Source organism: Durio zibethinus, chromosome 26, assembly GCF_047325235.1.
Source record: "Durio zibethinus cultivar Kanyao isolate XHJ-2024 chromosome 26, ASM4732523v1, whole genome shotgun sequence".
NCBI lineage: Eukaryota > Viridiplantae > Streptophyta > Magnoliopsida > Malvales > Malvaceae > Durio > Durio zibethinus.
In genome coordinates this window covers 13,987,410-14,010,339 of record NC_143187.1, presented here as the reverse complement: position 1 = coordinate 14,010,339, position 22,930 = coordinate 13,987,410, and the positions used below count along the sequence as shown (strand labels likewise).

Sequence of the window (22,930 nt, the reverse complement as noted above, 5' to 3'; positions counted from 1 at the left end):
CCTAAGGATTAGGTTATGATCAAACATTTACTAGTTTAGATACTACCAATATAATTAGAGTTAGGGCATGGCTAGAAATGGGCAATGCTATTTGCCTAAAATGGTGAATTAGGCTCACAAAAAAAAAAGCCAAATAAAGAGAATAAAGTGATAAAAACAACCTTGTGGAAATTCTTAATGTGGGGTACCAAAAACCAGTCACTAAAAAAATGGCATGTGAATTTTTGAAGCTAATTAAGCACAATAAATATATTATGGTGGAATAACTGAACAAAATGCCAGTACAAATTTTGCTTCTTTCACTATTTTTTTCCTCAGAATTTCACAAGTATGTCTTGCTAAAAGTACTAAACTAAGCACATGTGTCTTGCAATATATCTATAAAGGATGTTAGTAATATTTTGAAAATCTGGTGGTTTCAAACTATATAGCTTTCAATAATGATAAGATACCCATTGAAGGATGAGAAAGCATAATGTCCTTCATATCATTGCTAAATGTAAAAGTCATACGATTGTCAAAATCCTGATCGATAATGGCTCTTCAATCAATGTTATGCCTACTATTACTTTGGCTAAACTATCAATTGACATATCCTATATGAAAGCTAGCCATATGATAGTAAGGGTTTTTGATAGCTTTTGAAAGAAAGTGTTAAAAGATATCAAGATAACACTATATATTGGTTCTTCCTATACCTTCAATGTCAAAATTCCAACTAATAAATATTTCTCTAACCTACAGCTGCTTATTAGAAAGACCATGGATTCACATAACAAGTGCTATCTTATCATCTTTGCACCAAAAAGTCAAATTCATTATTGATGGCTATCTCATTTGCATTTCTAAAAAAAAAAGATCTACTAGTGACAACCATTATCCACTCCATATATGAAAGCCATTAATAAAGCATAAGAGTGCTTTTACAGATTCTTTGAACTAATCAACATAACATATGTGAGGGAAGGATCTAAATTATATGCTCTTCAATTATTTATAAATATTGGTATTACCATCAAACAAGTCATTAAAAAGGGTTGGCATTTTGGAAAAAGGCTAGGAAGGAGCTTGCAAGGCATAAGAAGACCACCAATAATACCAAACAACAAAGATAAAAGTGATCTAGATAAAAGCCAACAAGAATGGATAAGATAAAGTTGGTGAATACCAAGAAAGAAAAGATAATAGCTTATTTCAAAAGATATGAACCTGAACATGAAAATTTTATCATTCTCTGTTTTTATGATACCTTTCATTCTAAAGGATGCATTTTTCTTGAGTCATCTCAAGCTACTAATAATGATGATGCATGGAATTTGAAAAAGATTTTTCTAGGTTCCCTATAATGTTGGTGAATGATAAAGTAATTAAAGAACAAAAAAAAAAGCCATTTATGTATCTTACCCTACCATACACTGAAGTAAAAAACTAAAAGATGATGAGGTTATCTGTTATCTTTGAACATCTAAAAAAGTACTATAATGAGTCAAACCCCAATTACTTAAGTCCAAGCATTAGAGGTATTTTTTATGTATGGGCTAATTTGCTTATTATTATTCCAATAAATGATTTGCATAATACATTATCATTAAATTTTCTCTTTCAGTCTTTTTTTTTATTCTCTTACATGTACACTTGCCCACACCCTTCTATTGTACCCATTTTCAAATTTTTAAATAATAAATGTGAAGGTAATCATGAAAATAATTTAAAATTTAACTTCAAAAATTTTATTCATATTGATGAACTTGATAATGAAGAATCTTTAGATTACTATACTTTGTCTCATGAATTAGTGAGATTAATAGAACAAGAGAAGAAATCAATTGAACCACATTAAGAAGCTCTAGAAATGGTTAATTTAAAAGAAGAAAAAAACATGAAAGAGGTTAAAATTGGCATAACATTATCACCAGATGATAAAAAAAGGTTAATAAGCTATTTTGTGAGCATATGAATGTATTTGCATGGTTTTATAAAGATATACCAAGACTCAATACTAATATAGTAGAGTACAAGCTGCCCTTAAAGCTTAAAAGTAAACCAGTGCAACAAAAGCTAAGATACATGAAGCTTGAAGTGTTATTAAAAATAAAAAAAGAGGATAAAAAGTAAATGATGTTAGTTTTATTGAAGTAGCTAAATATCCTGAATAGATGGATAACATAGTCTCAGTCCTAAAAAATGATGGTAAGGTCAAAATGTATGTAGATTATCAAAATCTAAACAAAGCAAGTCTCAAAGATAACTTTTCACTCCCCCATATTGAGACACTTTGTGGATAACATAAATATCTATGTTTTTATTTATGGATGGTTTTTAAGGCTACAACCAAATTAAGATGGCCCTTGAAAACATTCGAAAAACTTGTTTGTAATAATATGGGGGACTTTCTGCTACAAAAAAATGCCCTTTAAACTAAAAAATGCTAGAACTACATACCAAAAAGTAATGTTAACTCTTTTTTATGATATGATGCATTAAGAGATCAAAGTATATGTTGATGATATGATTGTCAAATCTCGTGAAAAAAAGAACCATGTCACTAATCTCATAAAGTCATTTGAAAGATTAAAAAAGTTTCAACTTAAGTTTAATCCTACCAATTACAAATTTGGTGCAAAAATCTAGGAAACTTTTAGAATTCATAGTTAATGAAAGAGAGATAAATGTGGATCTAAATAAAATACATGCCATTCAAAATATATCTTTTTTGCAAACACAAAAAAATTTAGAGGCTTTTTTAAGATATTAAACTAAATTACTCGTTTTATCTTTTAACTTACCTTGAAATGTGATCCTATTTTCAAATTACTACACAAAAATAATCCAAGTGAGTAGAAAGATGAATGTTAAATGGCTTTTGAAAAAATCAAAGAATACTTATTAAGCCTATTAGTGTTCGTACCATTAGTCCCTAAAAAGCCCTTGATATAGTACTAACGATGAACGAGAGTTCCATGGGAAGTGTATTAGGCTAAAATGATGAATCAGGCAAAAAAAAAAAGAACAAACCATTTATTATTTGGGTAAGATATTTATTGATTATGAGTCGAGATCTACTTTTTTGAAGAAAACATGTTCTGCATTAGCCTGGATAACTTGAAGACTCAAGCAATATATGTTGTACTATAAAACTTGGCTTATCACAAAATTGGATCCTCTCAAGTATATTTTTAAAAAACCTTCATTATCTAGGAAGCTCATTAGATGGCAACTCATGATTTCAGAATATGACATTGTTTATATAACTCAAAAAGTAATCAAAGAAAATGCAATAGTTGAATTTTTGAAAAATCGAGCCACTAATGATTATGAGCCAATGAAGCTTGATTTCCTTGATAAAGACTTAATGACTATTGAAGAAGAGGGGTCCACAGAAAAATCATGGAAGATTTTCTTTTTATAGGACTTCAAATGCTATTAGATATGAGATTAGGGCATTTTTGATGTCTTTAAATGATCATTACTACCCAATCACTACTAGATTATATTTCAGTAGTATTAGTAATGTAGCTGAATATGAAGCATGTGTAATGGATTTGCAAGTCACAATTGAAAAAAGAATTAAGGTGTTAGAATTATATAGAGATTCAATTCTAGTAATTATTAATTGCATAGGGAATAGGAAATATAAGATGCCAAGCTAGTTCAATACTAGAAATACATCTCTGAATTGATCGACCAATTTAAAAATATTCAATTTGAGCACTTGCCTAGAGAAGAAAATCATATTGCTAATGCATTGGCTATACTAGCTATTACAATGAAAATGAATGAAAATTCAGAGTTACAGCCCATCAAGTTAGGAGTTAAATATTAACTAGCACATAGTTCAGATGTTAAAAAAAAAATTGATGGGCAACCTTGGTACTATGATATTATGCAGTACCTCAAGTGTCAACAATATCTTAAGTATGTAATATAAAATGATAAGAGAATCATTTAAAGAATGGCTATGAGATTCTTTCTTAATGAGAAAGTGTTATATAAAAGAAGTTAAGACCATGTACTTTTAAGATGTGTAAATGCTATTGAAGTGAAAAAGATACTAGAAGAGGTACATAATGCAATTTGTGGAGCCCATGCAAATGATTATATAATGGTTAAACAAATAATGAAGACAAGATATATTATTGATTGTCAATGGAAAGTGATAGTGCCAACTATGCATGAAGTGCCATAAAATGTCATATTTATATAGATAAGATTAATGCTTCTCTAACCAACTTACATGTTCGGGTACCTCCGTGGCCATTCAAAATGTGGGGTATACATGTGGTTGTACCTATTACTTCAAAGGCTTCAAATGGGCATCAATTTATGTTTGTGATGATAAATTATTTTACAAAGTGGATGGAATCAGCCTTACATGCTAGTGTTACAATGGTAATGGTATGCAAATTCTTGGAGAATAAGATAATATGTTGATATGAACTTTTATAAAGGATTATCTCTAATAATGCCAAGACCTTGAATAGTAAGATAATGAAAGAAGTATGTGCTCAGCTTAATATCAAGCATTATAATTTTACCCCCTATTGACCAAAGATGGATGGGCTAGTAGAGGCTATTAACAAGATCATCAAAAAGATTTTGAAAAAAATGACTAATATCTATAAAGATTGGCATGATAAGTTGTCTTTTGCCTTGCATGCTTATAAGACCTTAGTACGAACATCCATTAGAGCTACTCCATTTTCACTAGTTTATAGCATGAAAGTAGTGCCAATTAAAGCAAAAATTCTTTTTTTGAGAGTTCTGATGAAGATTGAATTAAAAAAAGTAGAATCGATGAGGAATCACTATGAACAACTAAACCTTATTGAAAAAAATGACATCATTGTGCCATGATTAATTGTATTAGAAGAAGATGATGCAAGCACACGATAAGAAAGTTCATCCTTGACAATTTTGAGAAAGAGAATTGTCTTAAAAAAAATCATTCCAAACTAACATGATAATCGTGAAAAATGGATGCCAAATTAGAAAGGTCCTTATGTGGTGAAAAAAGCTTTTTTTAGTTGTGCATTAATTCTAACTTAAATGGATGATGATGAATTACCAAACCTAATTAACTCAAATGTTGTGAAAAAATATTTTACTTAAAAAAAAAAGGACTCAAGGTCAAAATCTAAAAAGGCAATTTGATTCAAAATGGGGCATCTAAGTTAAAAACCTAAAAAGATGGCTTAGATGTAAGGATGGAGCAACATCATGAAAAACTCACCACACAAGGGCAAAGTAGTTTGATAAAGCTCATTATGATCAAGATCATTGGTAGATTAGGCTTTGAGAAAATAATTTTGGATTATATTGATCAATATTGTTGGAATAGTCATTATTTGGATAATCGATACCCATTTAATTATTGATTAATCATTTTCCTTTTGTTACCAAATTTATACATTTTAATAAATACCATTTTTTATCTTTCACATTGCTTTATTTTGATTGAGCAAATACATGATTGCATTGTGTTTGTTGTGATATTGTAATAATGATTGATAAATAAATAAAAATTCATAAAAGATATATGCTTTGTTTTAAAAGAAGATTGAGAATAGTAAAAGTAATAGGGAATGATAAGAAGGCTTGGAAAAATTTCAATCCCCAATAATTCAAAATAAAATTCTTAATATATCATTTAAGAAAGAAATTTTTGGATTTGAATGCAAAATGAATAAGATTGTAGCTCATGTTGAAAGCTAAAGAAAAAGCTTTGAGAATTTTTTAATTTACCATAATTAAAAAAGATAAATGAGTTACATTGCATGCAATGCATTCATTGCATCACATTCATTGCATTCATTACATTTTACATGCATCATATTAAGAACATTGCATTTATAATCATTCATTGCATTCAGTATGCATGATTAGAAAAGGAGAAAAATTAAAGTTTGACTTTAGAAATTGAATTTTGAAATTTTGGAAAAAATTTTCATTAGTTGCTTGCATTTATTGTATATGTTAGGAAAGTAAGAGAATCAAATTTTGAAGATTTTGATAAACGACAATGGAAGATAGTCAATAATGGTTGAGATTAAAAAAATCTTTTTAAGGTAATAATTTTTTATTTTTTAAAATTTCAATGCCTCTGTTGAGGATGAGTGTTTTCAAAATATAAGAATTATCTATAAAACCTCAAGGCATAATCTTGAAAACCTCTAGGTATCTTAAATTTATTTTCTAAAAGTTTCAAAGTCTCTAATGAAGGATAGCATTTTAGTTTTCAAAAGTTTCAAAGCTTCTTATGAGTGAGAACATTTTATTTTCAAAAAATTTTAAAGACCTTAGTTAGGGAAAGCATTTTAATTTCAAAAAGTTTCAAAGCCTCTGGTGAGAGGGAGCATTTTATTTTCAAAAAGTTTCAAATCCTCTAGTAAAAAGGAGCATTTTATTTTCAAAAAAAGTTTCAAAACCTCTATTGAGGATGAGCCTTTGCGATTTTCCTTTTTTAATTTTTCTTAGCCTAAACAAAATAGATGTCTTTTATCTTTATACACTTTTTGTTTTACAAAAACTGTGTAAAAAAAGGCAACTGTCATCCCATTTTGTCCAAAAATTTTTTCAATATCAAAATGGGCTTTGATTTTTTTTTATTGGGCTTGATTGATGATATTGAATTTTAAGTCCATAAATTAAAAGCCCAAAATTTTTACTCACTTTACTTTTATTTTTATTTTGGTTTTAGGTTAGTTTTACTTTTTATTTTTTAAGTCAAAAGTCAATTAGTCAAAAAAAAGTAAAAAACTAAAAAATGTGAGGATTTTTGCAAAAGAAAAATAGCATATTCACCAGTCTTTGGATCAGGTCTTAGATTCTAGCATTTAGAGACCAATTATCTAAGGAAATTCTTGAGCCCCAATCTATTGAAAAGAAAAAAAAAAGAAATATTGCACAAAAAGCAAAATCTTGAGGAAAATCTGAAATTCAATAGAATTAAGTTTTTTCAAATTGAATTAGCACTTAATCCCTATAAAAAGGTTAGCAAGAAAGCAATCAACAAGCAATTAGCAATTTCGAGCAATCAGTTAAAGCAAAGTTTTTCTAGGTTAGGTTCTAAGATTTTGACAATCGAATCTTTTTAGTCTTAGTAGATTCTAGGAGTTAGTTTTTGGATTTGGGAAGTTTCAAGTTTTAGGTTTTTGATTCTAAGATCTTTTTGCTATTTAAAACTTTAGGTTAAGATTGTTTGGATTCTGGTTTGAATTTTTTAGTTTTGGCTTGATTCTTGGATTTTTGGTTTTTCTACGAAGTTTTTTGGTTTTTGTTTTGAATTTTTGGGTTTAGCTTGAATTTTTTGGTGGAGATTAAGTTTTTCAATGGAATATCACAATGACTGAAGGGATTTCATGGCTAGTTCTAGAAAATTTTGAAAAATGTTTTAATTTTTTAACACCAATTGAATTTTTTGGTATCGAATTTTGGAATTTTTGATAAAAAATTGGGATTTGTTGAATTTCTCAATGAGGGTTTTTAGAGAAAAGAGAGAGAATTTGAAAGCCAAAGACAAAAAAAGGCAAGGAAGATATGAGAAAAAACAAAGGTTTTTTGGCTTTTATAGTAGCGTGAAAAGGTGATGTTTTGGAGATATGTCTGACCTACGCCTTGACTTAAAGACCCACGTGCCAACTCGACTCAAATCGTAGGTTTTTCTTTTTATTTTTTATTATTTTATTATTTTTATTTTATCTTTGTTTTATATTTTATTTTTTGTTTTATATTTTTTGTTTTTTTTTCTTTCTTTTTTTAATTATTAATTGCGATTGATTAAAAAATGATAAGAAAAGAAAAGAAAGAAAAAAATTTTGGTGAGATTTTAATAGTTTTATTTTCATAATTTTCTTTTTGATAATTAATTGCATTGTTTTTATTTTGATATTTTGGAATGAATAATCATAATATTATTTGCATGATTAATTATGATTAATGCATGATGCTTTTATATTGCATGATGTATTATAATATTTGCATGATTTTATTATGATATGATTTATTTGATTGTTTTGATTATAACATTATACCATCATATTTTTTATTTGCATGATTTTATTGTTATATGATTTATTTGCATGTTTTGATTACAACATTATTGCATGATATATTCTATGACATATTAATAGAACTTCTATATAACAATATTGTGTAAATAAATAAAAAAAATTAGGATAGGAATTTAATGAGATATTTAATAAATTAGACGACGGAGCCTTTTCAAGTAAAAAATGAGTTTATATTAAATACTTTTGAGGTGAGGAAAAAATTTTTTTGGTGAAAGCTTGAAGACCTTTTTTCAATATTTAAATATCAAAATTAATAAAAGAAATCTTTGATTAAGGCTTAAACAAGATAATATGTGATTAATTTAGTACTAATTGTGGGCATAATATGTTGTTAATACTTTCCTTACACGTAATCGACTCTTGAATTTAGTTTTGTTGATATATATCAAAATCTATTATTTTTAGGTATCCTTAGTTTAAGCTTAGGACAACTTTAAAAAGGATAGATTCACATGGGTAGTCAATCATACCTAGATAAAAAATATTGGTGGTAATTTTATAATTTTTGTGTCTAATGAGCAGGTTCTCATATCTGAATGTTATGACATCAGTCATCTTACAAATTACTTGGAGTGCTTGTATATATCAAGCATGAAAAGAAAAGAACCATAGATTATACAAGGATGAAAAAAAGACAATTAAATAGGTATTTGCTAGTAAATTTGATAATCTAAAATATAACACAGTGATATGATACAAAAATAGGATATAAAAGTGACATGGCTTAAAATTTTAGTAATAAGTATATGTGTTTAACAAAATTAAAAAAATATATTTCATGTTTTCATGTCAACATGAATTATGATGCGTAATTTTCATATAAAATATGATATGAATATATAAATTTCAGTATTTTATATGATACGAATAGATGAACCATGAGATTTATTTGCTAGAATACAAGATGCTATCAATAATCAATTAAAAGGCTTGCATTTGATTGTTGCTAACTCAATGAATAAGAATTTGTGTTCTACTTGAAATATTAATATTAATATATTAACTGCTACGTAAATAGTAAATGTTCGTATTGTTGAAAAATCAACACACATACATAGCACCCACACACAAAATAATAAGTTCAAATCAAGAATAAAAACACATAAATATACTTGTTTTGATCCGACTTAAAATGGCCTACTCCAAACCTAATCCACTACCAAATAAATCTTTACAATTGTGAGACTTTTGGAATGAGAAAAGTTACCTAAAACTTATTAATTAAAACTTAACTCAAAACTCAATTACACATTTTTAATAACCTACTCACTTAGATATTCTTTTAGTATCTAACTATTTGGGATTATCAAACTATAATCAAAACATCTTATTTATAACGGTGAAACCTCTTATACCTTTACTAAATTCCTAATGTAAGATACAAGACAAGCTCAAACCATTATAACATTATTTAACTTTCGATGTAGGATTATGAGATTCAAGCCAAACTCCAATAAATCCTCTTTTAACTTAAATCTTCAAACACTTCAACGGTATCTGTAAAGCTAATATACTTGCCCTTTTTCTTTTTCTTCGTCAAAGAAATCCTAGCAACTGAACCTCCATCAAACATGTACAAGTAATTTTGATCCTATTACCTTGTGGATCACATTACCATTCTTGTGCACATTCAACCAATTATTATTACCATAATACATGTATCCCCGAGAAGCTAACTCATCCAAAGCAATCAAATTATAGCTATAACTTGGTATATACTTTACAAGACGAAGTATCCTAACAACACTATTGTGAGATCTAAGGTAAACACTCCCAATGTCTTGAATCTACACCTTTTTATTATTGTCAACCACAATATCATCATACTTTTCATTCTCTTTCAACTTCACAAAACAACTCTTATCATTGCAGGCATGAACTGTAGCAATTGAATCTAAAACTCAACTTTTGTCACCTTTCAAAGTTTGAGTCTCATCCACACAAATTATCAAAACGACATTATCATCATTAAACATAACAGTAATAGTATCACTCTTTCTTTTATTCAATTTTTTTTCATCATTCACCTTTTTTAAAGCAACCATATCCCTTCTCAGCTTTATGCAGTGCATTTAGATATATCCTTTTTTCACCATAATAATAACATTTTATATCATTGTAATCTTTGTCTCTTGACTTGGATTTTCTTCTTGATTCATCAATACTTTTTTGAGTCCTCTCTTGATTAAAACCCTTTACAACTAGTATACTCCCTCCAGGTAATGAGTTTTATTTTTCTATAAACATTTTATTCTTACGCAACAAGACAGTCACATTATCCAAGTTCAAAGTAGACCTATCCATTAACAAAGTTTGAATTAAAGGTCTATTGGACTTGGGCAAAGATGACAGCAAAATTAAAGCATTCTCTTTATCTTCTAACTCATCAACAAAATCGTCAGCAATTGAGAAATCAATCTATTAAACTTATTCAGGTGATTATGAAAACTCGCACTTTTTTTCATCTTCAGATAATGCAAATCCATCTTTAAACATAATATGTTAGTCAATGACTTTGAAGCATAAATACCTTCAAGCTTACCCCATAAAATCTTTGAAGTACTCTCAGTTAATACATTGTACTTTACCTTTGGGGTTAACACCAATCTAATAGTGTTAACCATTTTTTTCTAAATTCTATTTCAATTATTGTAAAACATTCCTTTAGGCTTACTACTCTTTAATGTTTGATCTAACTCTTATTGTACTAAGAGATCTTGAATCGTACTTTGCCATAATATAAAAGTACTCTTTTCATCAAATAATAGAATCTCAAACTTAAGTATAAGCATACTAGACATACATTTTTCAAACATCTTAAAATATTTACTTCACGATCTCTCAAGCTTGCCTTTATTCTTTTCAAACCTCGTTCTGATACTACTTTTTGAAAAATTAACACTTACATGCAACACTCACCACAAAATAACAAGCTCAAATTAAGAATAAGAACGTATAAATATATTTATTTCAATCCAACTTAAAATTACCTTCTTTAAATCCAATCCATTAATAAATAAATTTTTACAACTGTGAGACTTTTGAAATGAAAAAATTCATCAAAAACTCTTTACTCAAAATTCAATTACACGATTTTAATAATTTACTCACTTAGTTATTCTGTTGATGTCTAACTATCTAAAATAATCAAATTAAAATTGAAATATCTTATTTATAAAAATAAAATTCTTTATACATATATTAAATTCTTAATGTGTGATATAAAATAAACTTAAATTTTTATAATTTCATTTAACTTTTGATGTGAGATTATGAAATTCAAAACACACTCTAACAAATATATACTAATTTATAATTGTACTATAATTGTATTGTAACATACCTCTATTTTTTTTAAATAAATAAAACTCAACTTAAAAAAAAAAAAAAAAAAGAAAAGAAGCACACTAAAATGAGAAAGAAATAGAGGTGAGTCACGGTACTGCTTCCGTTGGGTGCCTGCTTTTTGCGCTTTGAATTACGTAATGGAATTGGTTGGCTATCAGCTATGATTATTCTGTTATGTCTACGTGCTCGATGTATTTCCCGCTGCCACAAATAAACTCTGTTTCTTGTTACTTGTAGCTGGTAGTACCCTCGGAGTTTGGTTCTGGGTTCCGTTCCACCCAATAATTTCTCCGTCACTACTTTTGTTCTTTTTCTGTGAAGGAATGGAACGGGGCTATGAGTTGGGCCACATGTTGGTGAGAGGTCTTCTTCTTTTAGGCAAATGTGGGCCCATTCTTCAAACATAATAAAAAGCACACAGCACCTTTTTTAAATTTTATTTTACACAATTTTATTTTTTATGAAGGAGATTAAGATCTAAAACAAAATTTTTGAAAAAAAAATTATAAGTGCTTAGTCAAATCTCGGTCTTATTAAAATGAGTAGACCATTTAGATAAATTTTAATTTGGTAAGTAATTCTTATTGTTCTCTCCATTTTAAAATATTGGTTATATATTTATTTTTATGAAAATTTTAAAATAATTTTAATTTTAATTTATTTAATATTAAATTTTAAAGTTTTTATAAAATTAAAATTTTATAATTTTTAATATGAAAAAATAAATATAATTTTAAAATATAAAAAATAAAAATTTTAGATATTAAAAAAATAGAATTTTAATATATCTTAATAAATAAATAAATAGGACAAAAGGAGCATTTCACTTTTTATTAATACATGTAACCTAATTCTTCTTATTTTTTATTACATAAAAAAATTAAAATTTCCACAGAGCAAAAACTTTACAACTCTCTCTTCTTTATAAAACAACTGAAATTATTATATTTAGATTTTCTTATCGAGAAAAGAAGAGAAATATATGGCCTCTCCTCTACACAGTCTATATTAAGAATAAATAAATAAATAAATCTCATATAATGCAACAAACAATAAAAAAAATATTACTACTGTTATAAATAAATAAATAAATAGGAGAAAAAAGAATGAATAAGAAACCGAGGTGAGACGATATAAACCGTGCTCGATGGGAGGGGGAAAGAGTAAGCTGGTCAGGCATTAGGCATTGGGCATTGGGCGTTGGGCAACATACAGAGAGACAAGGGGAAGGGAAGCTCATGTCATAGGTAGCCCCCAAACCCAACGAAAAGCAAAACAGAGAAAAGAAGACTTTGTCAAATGATGACGTAACCTTCATCCATTCATCCCCATTCCAGATTCCACCCTCCCAATTCCCACTACATCATCAACCCTTCCTAACCTTCCAAACTCGTCGGACAATTCTCATTTTTCTTTTAACAAAAAGGATATTCTTCTTCTTTTACTTTTTTCCTTACAAATTCTCCCAATTGGGCATCTTTTTTTTTTTTAATAGGGATGGGTGTGGGTATCAATCGTAAGGGGGGAATCATGAATCAATTGTGAGATTCTGTGAGTGGTGGAGATTTGGGTTTTCTCAACTTTGCCTTGTCTTTTATTCTTCTTGATGGATAATCACCGCACTTAACTAGTTATATGTATAAAAAAAAAGGTGCTAAATTGATAATCAGTAGTGAAATAATAATTAAGAATAATAATAATTTAAAAATGGGGAATGTCAATGGAAGAGAAGATGGGAATAGCAGCCCATCAGGGTTTGACGATGAAGGAGGTAACAGTGTTCACGAAGCTACGGCTGCACCTATGGGTCACTCACCTCCTCACAGCCCCACAGCCACCCACTCTCCTCTCATGTTTACTCCTCAGGTACCCTATTTTTATTTTACTAGAACAAGCAAATATTTTTTTCCTACTTTCGACGGTTGGTTTTTGGGGATTCCGATTTCACGGAATGTGATTTTATTTTGTTGCGTGGGGTATGGAATTGTTGCTTAATTTATCGGGAATTCACTCCAAAGTTGTATCTAATTCCTTTCAAAAATTCCATTTGGGTATGTGTTGTTGCAGGAACGTTCTTTTTTTTTTTTTTTTTTTTTGCAATTTGGGTGGAGAGTCTTAGTGAGTGAGATCCCTATGTTTGTCAATATAAGGGGATGCTATTGGGTTGTCACAATGCTGGTTTCATTCAACTTGTGCAATAATTCATAGTTGTAACAAAGAAAAATCTTCTTATGAGAAATTGTATGTGTTTACCGTGAAATAAGCTTAAACAATATCTGTTTTGCATGTGAATGGCCATAAAACGTGGTCAATTGATCAGGGTATGCTACTGTTTATACTCTTTCTGGCAGAAAATGGTAAACTTTTGCATTGATGCATGTCAAAAAATTTCCTATTGTAAAATTTAGGCCGGAGGTTTCAGATGGATAAAATTAGCCTAATCTATTTGATGTCTTTGACGCAGCCTTGGTTAGCAGTTTATGAAGTTCTAATGTGCAGGCAATAGGGGCCAATAGCTAGTTTCTTGTAACATCTGCAATTTAAGGACTTTTAAATAATTTAGCTCAGAGTCTAGGAATTTAGAGTTTATATCATTCTTTTGGTGTTCGGTTTTGGTTTTTGCTAGAACTACTAACTTTTTAGTAGTCCAAATATCCTTCAAGACAAGGAATATTCTTATTAATAATCCCCTTAAACACTTCATAGCCTTCCCACCGTTTTCCATATGTAATAATCGGGCTCCTTTTTCGGAAACTCCAAGCAACACTTTGTTGCTCATCATCCACCTTCTTTCCCCTTTCTAGTCCTAAATCCTATGACCCTTTTCTTCTCCTAACCCAAATCCTGCCCTAATTCTCTTAAGCCTAAGCCCGTCACATGTCACATGGGCAGATTTCTCAAATCTGTTATTTTCTTAGTCTCCTTGTTTTGGTCTGTTTCTGAGTCATCGCAAGATAGATAGGAACCTATATGTATTTTGTGGTTAACTGTTTTCTAGCATGCTAGTATAAGAGCATGCATATTAATCTTTCATTCGATATTTTAGTAGCTGGAACATGCGTGCAGTTCATGTGATGTCTATTTCTCTAAAAATGCTGTCAATTTTATCCATTTTGCCTTCTTTCATCCCAGGTTCCAGTTGTTCCCTTGCAAAGATCTGATGAGATACACACACCAAGCCAATCATGGTTGCAGGCTACAATAGGATATGAGGATGGCTGCACTGAGAAGGGAATTCCGACAATGATTACATGGGGATATGGTGGCAAAGAAGTAGCTGTTGAGGGGTCATGGGATAATTGGAAGACAAGGTTCCAGATATTTAATGCCATCTACATTTTTATTAAAAGAAAATTAGTTAGCTCTTTATGAACTGGTACCTGCAGGTCAGACATATAACTTTTTTGCAATCTTGATCAGAATTCCTTTGCAGAGATGTGGAAAAGACTTCACTATTATGAAAGTGTTACCATCAGGTGTTTACCAGTATAGGTTCATTGTTGATGGACAATGGAGGTATGCTCCTGACTTGCCATGGGCACAAGATGACATGGGCAATGCTAACAACATTTTGGACTTGCAAGTAAATGTTTTCCTCTTTTTTCTTGTAAATATGTTCTACTATTTTTTGAATTCAGTATTTGTAGTTTTTAGCATTCCCAACTATTTGTTTTCATAGCATATGAGTGCTTCTATTTGGCATGCACGAATATATTCTCTCTTGTCCCGATGAAGTGAATTCCATTCTTCTGAACTCCTTTCAATTGAGCTATCTGTCTCAAATTAGCTTTACATGGACTGTTGCTTTTGTGATTCAACTCTATCAAAGTTCATGCTTTGGGGAAACTGCATATTTCTGTAATGGTTATAATCCATGTTTTCCTTTGCTGATGGCCTTAGCAATTTCAGCTTGGAATAAAGTCATTCTGTGGTGGTGTTTTCTATCGATACTGATAACATGTGCTTGTCAAGCTTGGTGTTATCGTTGGGTCTAAAGTTCATTTATTGCTGAGCAAAAGCATCAAAGCATTTTGTCCTACATGCGATCAAAAGCACCAACTCTCACTCGGCTGTAACTTTCAGTTTTATATATGCTATTAAATTGCTAATTTATTGCAAAGGTTTGGGTATAATCAACTTCTTAAACAAGTGGCATTGTAATGTACATTTGCAGTTCATGGATGTGCAGGAGTGCTATTGTGCATTCTTGCTTGCATTAGTGTCTTCTTTCTCCCTTTGCTTCATCACCTTGACTAATGCATAGCTTTCACAAACTCTTTAATTAGAAATATGCTGATTGTGAATAATGCAATGCAGGATTATGTTCCGGAAGATCTTGAGAGTATATCTAGTTTTGAACCTCCTCAGTCCCCCGAGTCGAGCTATAATGACTTGCCACTTGGAGCTGAAGATTTTGCTAAGGAGCCACCACTAGTTCCTCCACACCTACAACTGCCACTGCTTAATCTGCCTGCATCTCAGATGGAGATTCCACCTCCTCTGTCAAGACCTAAGCATGTAATTCTTAATCATCTCTACATTCAAAAGGGGAAGAGTGGCCAACCTGTGGTGGCACTTGGTTCAACTCATCGATTTTTAGCCAAGTATGTGACTGTGGTGCTCTACAAGCCTGTGCAGCGGTAGTATTAGATGGTGACTATGTGGACCTTGTAGTCTCCAATGATCGTGTGGTTAATATAAGTATCACAGTGTTGATGTTGTGTCGATGAATTAAGTAGCTTAGGAAGGAGTCACCATATGAAAACTTTGAAGATTCTATTTTTACCTAGGGAAATATTTCGTGATCATTGATCCATTAATAGTTATCCTTGTTCTTGTTGGGCAAAGTTATGAGAAATATGCCTTTTTTTTTTTTAATTATCCATGCTAAGTGTTCCTGCATTAATTCGTTTGGTCCCTTGCAATTGAAATTAGGAAGAGTTTGGACTAAAATTCCCCTCAGTTAGCGATACTACATGCACTCAAAATTGGGTTGCCGCATAAATTAGAACCGGACCCTGATCAAACATAGAAGTGGAAAATATCTGAAAGGTTTTAAGATTTTAATCAGACAGGGCTAGGGGCAGGGTGGCTTTGACATACGCCATTGATGGTGAAACTTAAAATCAAGGCATCCTCTGCTTTCTAGCATCCATTTTCCTATGCCTGGTATGTATCTCCAATGGCCACTTTATACCTATCCCTGAGAAATTCAAAATGTTGCTTTGTTTTTGGTTTCAGTCCTATAACAGTTTTAATTTATTCTGTTGGAGATATATATCTTCTTTCTCAGTCTTTTCGGATCGGCAAGTGTACAAGTATTGACATTGTAAATGAAAAGTAAAGCACAATTATTTTAAACTCTCGGATGTAGCAGGAATAGCTTCTTATTCATCTAGCAACATCTACGAGATGCTATCAACAGCCATATGACGAAAAAGCAAAATTCTGCTATTAGGCACAAAGAAAAGCATTACCTCCTCTTCAATTGAGAGGACATAAAAAGCATGTACATAAGTGGTCATAAAATTGTCTGTAACGGCTATAGTACATTAGTATTTCCCTTCCTGTCTCAAAATTAAACCGTTTCGCCTTTGACTTTTAAAGTCTTCGATCATCATGTGCATGGTCGATTTGGTCTATTTAAAAACCGGACATCCTTCAACCACGACACCTGGCGCTGTTGGACACGTTGCCAGAGGACAATGATCAAGGTCAGTGCCCCACCATTTCAAGTTATGGCCCTCATTTTGCAAAGCGAAAAACAGTAAAACACCCATGAAAGCAGTTCCAGCATCTAATGCTGCAGATAGAACATAGTTATATTTCTGCCACCAGCGCTTATGATACTTGAACACAAAATAGTTGAATATGGTTCCAGTGATAAGCCAGCTTGCTATATTCGTGGGAGTTGCAGGTGGCATTCCAGCAAAACCATAAGATATAACTGGTATGTTAATCAAGGGAATCCATTTCTTTTCAGGGAAAATTTTGCTCAATATCCAAACAGGAACAGGCAAGACCGCTCCAATGAGGAACAACCACACTAAGTTACGGTACATCCCTCCAGGTCCAAAAAGCCGCTTTGGTCCAATTAAGCCCCAAATAACAGAAGCATCAAAGGTGACTCGGTATTTAGGACAGGTCCATTGGCTCTCAGGATGCTTTCCTTCAACATCACAGATGTTGTCAATGCTATCCAACATCCACCATGCAACTCCAAGGTTGACAATACCTGCAACTAGAGTTCCCACAAGCTGGGAAACATAAAAACAAGTTCAATCATTTCATACTACAGAACGAAGTTTCAAAAGTTGTATAAGATCTTTAGAAGTCTTAATGAAAAAGCTAATGGGCAGAAGGTACCTGAGCTGTGTACATGCAGCGTGGTGGGATTTTCATGTAGTGCCCAAGTTTGAGGTCAGACAAGAAAGAAAGAGCATGAATTGTGCTGATCCGCCCATAAATCTTGAAAAGCAGGTTTGCAATGGGCTTTCCGGGTAAGATATAACCAATTATGAACTGGGCTATAACGTCATATCCAGGTTGCTGGAAAGTTCCACAAGTAGAAATGTTCTTAGAAGCTATATAATCAAGTCCATTCCAGGTAAGTCACAACAATAGACAAGCATACTTTACCTGATTGGTAGTTGCCTGAATGACTCCAATAGGAAGGGTGACAATCCAAGCCAAACCAAAGGCAAAGAGTATACCCCACCATGGCAGCTGTACGTCCTCTTTCCACACAAAAGACATCAGGAGTGACAGAGCAATACTTCCGATCAATAAAATGTAAAACCACCATTGAGGCACTTGTTTGTATCTTTTCATCAGCCTTGCATGGATGTCCAACTTCACATTCTTCATTGCTGATCTGCTCTGCTTCAGAATATCACTAGACAAAAGAAACCGAGAATATTTATTTGACCTGAATGCAATATTTTTTATGACAAAAGCATACACAATCGAGGACTCTGTTTAATCTCTAAATTCTTCCAAAAGGTTAAAGCAAACAATTACAAGAATAAGTAAATTACATACTACAGTTAAGAAAGCTGAAGCATCATTCAAAACGAACACTGATGACATTACTCAAAAGTCTTAAAACAGCACAAAGTGTACCTGCCATGAAACAATGCCACATGAGTGAGGGTTGCTGTGAATCTTGCGAATCCCGATCCAATAGATAAGGCAAAAAGAGGGCTAAGATAGAGTTTGCTATAACTGTTATAAGCAGAAACATTTAGATCATACTGCGGTGTCAAGATCTTAGTTGTATCATATTTATGCCCACTGGAAGTAAACAGCTGATTAGAGAATATTGGGAATCTTTGAGCGTCGAAAGTGTTAAACTTCCAGTAACACACAGGGACAATGATGTAGATAAACATGACAAAGCCTATCCCCACGTTGAGAATTGAGGACCAGGGCGTAACCAGTGGACTGCCATGATAAGCTGAGATCCCAGCCCAATCAAGGGTGAAGGCACCAATGCCAAGTCCATGGTATCCAGACCCGATTTGCTGAGCTGTGATACCATGGGGCCACACCCAACAAACCCATGAGAAGAATGTTAAGATTGGGAATAAATAGCCTGGCAGAGCATAATAAGCGAAGCTTGCCACCAGTGCAGCAAGAAAAAATTGCATTCGAGTCAATCCTTTCATTTTCGGGTCCTTTTCATGGAGTGCTCTGCAACAAAAAAGTTAAGAATCAAAAACTACATATTGATTGAGATGCTCAAATTTAGCTTGATGGAAATAAAAATAAAACTAGGTATAACATATTCTTAATGAACTCTTTCTCACAAAGGCTACCTTTATCCATGATCGCCGGAATATAATCAAACGCAAAATCCTAATCATAATGCAACCAAAATGGGTGAATTCTGTAGCATCCAGTTGTCAATACCTATATACTCTTCTTGTATGATTTATGCCTAATGTCCTCGGATAGAATATCATGATAAGCCTCCAGTGAACATGCATATTGTTATGTGATATGTATATAAGAAACCTTTTTCCATTAAAAAAATAAGGGGGATAATGGCACAGTTGCATTCTTGTCATTGATTGCTGCTCGTACATATCAGCTTATTCATTTAACCAAATTCAAAGTCTCGGATGCTTCCGCTGTTTATTTATGCATTTGATATCATATTTCAAGAGCTTTTTGTTTATCTTCTAAATAGAATGTTTGAGCAGCAGTAGAATTCAAACTTATAAAAGAATAAACCAGTTGTCACCAATAAATAATACCATCCATTTGGGGCTAAGAAGATCCGTATGGAAAGAACAAAAATCAACGTCTATCCATTATGTAGTTAAATCTTCCTAGACTAACTCAAGTAATTGACATAATTTTGCTTGTGCACTGAAAAAAGGAGAGGTTTCTGTTATCTTGGGACCCAGTGAACGAAAAGTCTAAGATTCTAAACGTATAACTTTTTCTTTTTGCATTCTAAGAAATTTCCTACCGACCAATTAGAAAATCATGATAACGAAAGGTAAAAGAAGGTAATGGAGTAAAAGACGGACCGAAACAAAGAAACCTGAGCCAGGTTTGAAGGCCACCACATTTCTGCAGGATCAACCAGGTACCTCCGAAGCATACCAGCCCATCCATACCCCAAAATCTGCATATCATGATCAAGAATATTACTATTAGATGAACCAAATACACTAAATTTATAGTAGTTGAAACTTGAAACTGCCAGATAGATGGTCATTTGATTGTGAGACACGGTCCAGAAATCTTAAGCAATTCAGATGCCCGGCAATTAGCACTTTCTCTATCTGCTCTGCCCCATGAGAAGTATAAATTGAGAGGGGAAAAACTGAATTCACCCCCCCCCCCCCCCAAATTCCAAAAGGGAACACTTATAATTCGACTGAAATGTGCAATGAGCCGTATACATATATACATATATATATATATATATATATATATATCTTCTCCAAAATTGTAGTAGTAGTAGTAGTAGTATTAATTTCAGTTCTCGATGCAAGTTTCAGATAATCTTATCACTGTCATCAGTCAAAGATTCAGTTAATAAAACTAATTTAAAATATCGTTCTTGCTATGTGCTGCAGTTTTTAAAACCATAAGAACAATAAAATAACTTAAAAAGAAAGCGAGAAGACCCGAGATTCAATATTAATAAGGAAGGGTCAAACTAAAAAAAGTAGTAGCAAAAGGAGTGTCAATGAAAAACCTGAGTAGTCAAGACAATAAGGAGGCCGCAGAGAAAATTCAAGCTCTGTTTATAATAAGCCTTCATGACAGTAATGGCACCAATGGAATAAGCATCACCTCCACCAAAAGACACCCCACAATTGGCAAAGATGGTGATAATGACATGCTCCTTCATGTTGAAGGGCCCAGGATTCAAGCTAAAGCGCCATCCAAGAAGACTGTACTCCGTGGTTGGCAGAGTCCTAGCCATGAACTTGCCAATGGGCAAGACAGAGATTTGCATGAGGATTGCAGAGATGGTGAGTGGTTGCGTACGGTAGGTGAAGAAAGTGTTAAGAAAGATAAGCAGCGCGCATGATGTCAAACCAAGAAACCAAGCACGAAAGGTCATGACTGGCAGAGTAGGGTCATCTGTTTCGGGAACGACCAACGCCACCTCCTCCACCGGCGTCCTCTCTTCATCCTCGGTGGCAGCCGCATTTGGTTTCTCTGGATCTGTGAGGGTCTTGCTGGCCATTGAAGCAGGAAAGATTAAAGAGAGACACAGTGGTAAGTAGAGTTGTTGAGTATACTCTTATCTGTAGTTTAACAAGATTAGAAGAGAAGTGAAGTCTAAGTCTCAAGCTCTAAAGTTAGGTATTATGTTGAAAAAATTGATGATAAACAGGTGGTTTATATAAGGCACAATGCACTGCTCCTGCTTTGTGATGGAAGTCTGGCCTTGGGACTTGGGAGAGAGAGATTACATATGCAATGACAGAAATGGCCTTGCTTTTGTTTGGTAGGTAACGATAATTTTTTTTTTTTTTACCAAAAATGAGATCAGGATTTGGGAATAATGAAACGGGGAAATTATTTGATATAATGTCATTAAAATTTTTTAATTTTATAAGTAGAATTAATGTGACACACAAGTTTCATTTGTTTTTTAACTAGTTTTTTTATTTTTTTAAAATACATTTTAAGATAGTGTTTGTTATAAGGTAATGTTATATCTTATATAAATATATAAGAATTAAAACTTTTGATAAAAATAAAAAAAGAAATTTTATGTGGACGACTTAAAATGTTAGCTTGTGAACGGTCTTAAAAATCGTTATGTAACATTTAATAAATAAATTTTATTTTATTTAATATACTTTTAATTTAAAAATAATTCAAAAATTAAATTAATTATATTTTTATTTTTATTATTAACTTTAAATCACTTTCAATTCAATTCATATTAAAAGTATTAAATTTTTAAAAAAATTTTAATTTGATAAATTAAATTAATCAATATATAATTAATAAATTAATAAATATTACAATTACAATTATAAAATAGTTAATTCTCTAATCAATTATTTAATACATTTAAATTTGATTAGATATTGTATCCATTTGAGTAATTAATGTATTTCATGATGCATTTCATGAGTAAATATATAAAGCAAATATATCAAATTAATTTTTCATAATTAAATTAATGACATAAAATATTTTTATTAATTTATATTTGATTGATACATTTATTTTTCATTAAATATGATTTCATTCAATAAAATATTAATGCACGTTGATTTTATTTGTTTTTATTTATAACGTTTTATAATTTTATTATTTGATATTAATACACATTGATTTAATTAAAATTTAATTTGTTTTATTACCATTATTAAATATAACAAATCTAATTTGTTTTATTGTTCTAAATTAAGGGATTTGTAAATGTTAATGGCAGAATAAAATATTTCAATATCAATCAATTTATCATTGTTAAACCATTATTCACTCATAATTTTTATTATTTCAATATTAATTTTCATAATTTAAAGTTATCTTATTAATTAACTATATTTATGTTTTTACTATTAATTTTAAATCATTCTCAATTCAATTCATATTAAAACTATTAAAAATTTAAAATTTTCTTAATTTGACAAATTAAATCAATCAATATATAATTAATAATTTAATAAATACTACAATTATAATTATAAAATAATTACTTCTCTAATCAATTATTTGATATATTTATATTTGATTAAATATAGTATCTATTTAAGTAATTGATGTATTTCATGTGTAAATATAGAAAGCAAATACATTAAATTAATTCTTCGTAACTAAATTAATGGGATAAAATATTTTATTAATTTATATTTGATTGATAGATTTATATTTCATTAAATATGATTTCAGTTAGTAAAATATTAATGCACATTTGATAAAATAGTAATGCACATGAATTTCATTTGATTTCATTAGTAACGTTTTATAATTTTAAAATCTATATATTAATGCACATTGATTTAATTAAAATTTAATATGTTTTA

The 22,930-nt window shown here is 31.0% G+C and overlaps 2 protein-coding genes across 2 annotated transcripts; one reads left to right on the top strand and one right to left on the bottom strand.

Moving 5' to 3' along the window:
• The first annotated feature begins 12,537 nt into the window (after positions 1-12,537).
• On the top strand, positions 12,538-16,293 carry LOC111275286 (SNF1-related protein kinase regulatory subunit beta-2-like). Its single transcript, XM_022860517.2, has 4 exons — positions 12,538-13,283; positions 14,550-14,728; positions 14,838-15,000; positions 15,735-16,293. The coding sequence occupies exons 1-4, from the start codon at positions 13,053-13,055 to the stop codon at positions 16,059-16,061; spliced, it is 900 nt and encodes a 299-aa protein (XP_022716252.2). The 5' UTR covers positions 12,538-13,052; the 3' UTR covers positions 16,062-16,293.
• A 554-nt stretch (positions 16,294-16,847) lies between these two features.
• Positions 16,848-21,258, bottom strand: LOC111275285 (oligopeptide transporter 3). Its single transcript, XM_022860516.2, has 6 exons — positions 20,632-21,258; positions 19,955-20,052; positions 18,540-19,109; positions 18,057-18,312; positions 17,784-17,966; positions 16,848-17,674 (listed from the first exon to the last, which is right to left on the bottom strand). Exons 1-6 carry the CDS (start codon positions 21,127-21,129, stop codon positions 17,057-17,059), a joined length of 2,223 nt encoding a protein of 740 aa, XP_022716251.2. The 5' UTR covers positions 21,130-21,258; the 3' UTR covers positions 16,848-17,056.
• Positions 21,259-22,930: the final 1,672 nt, after the last annotated feature.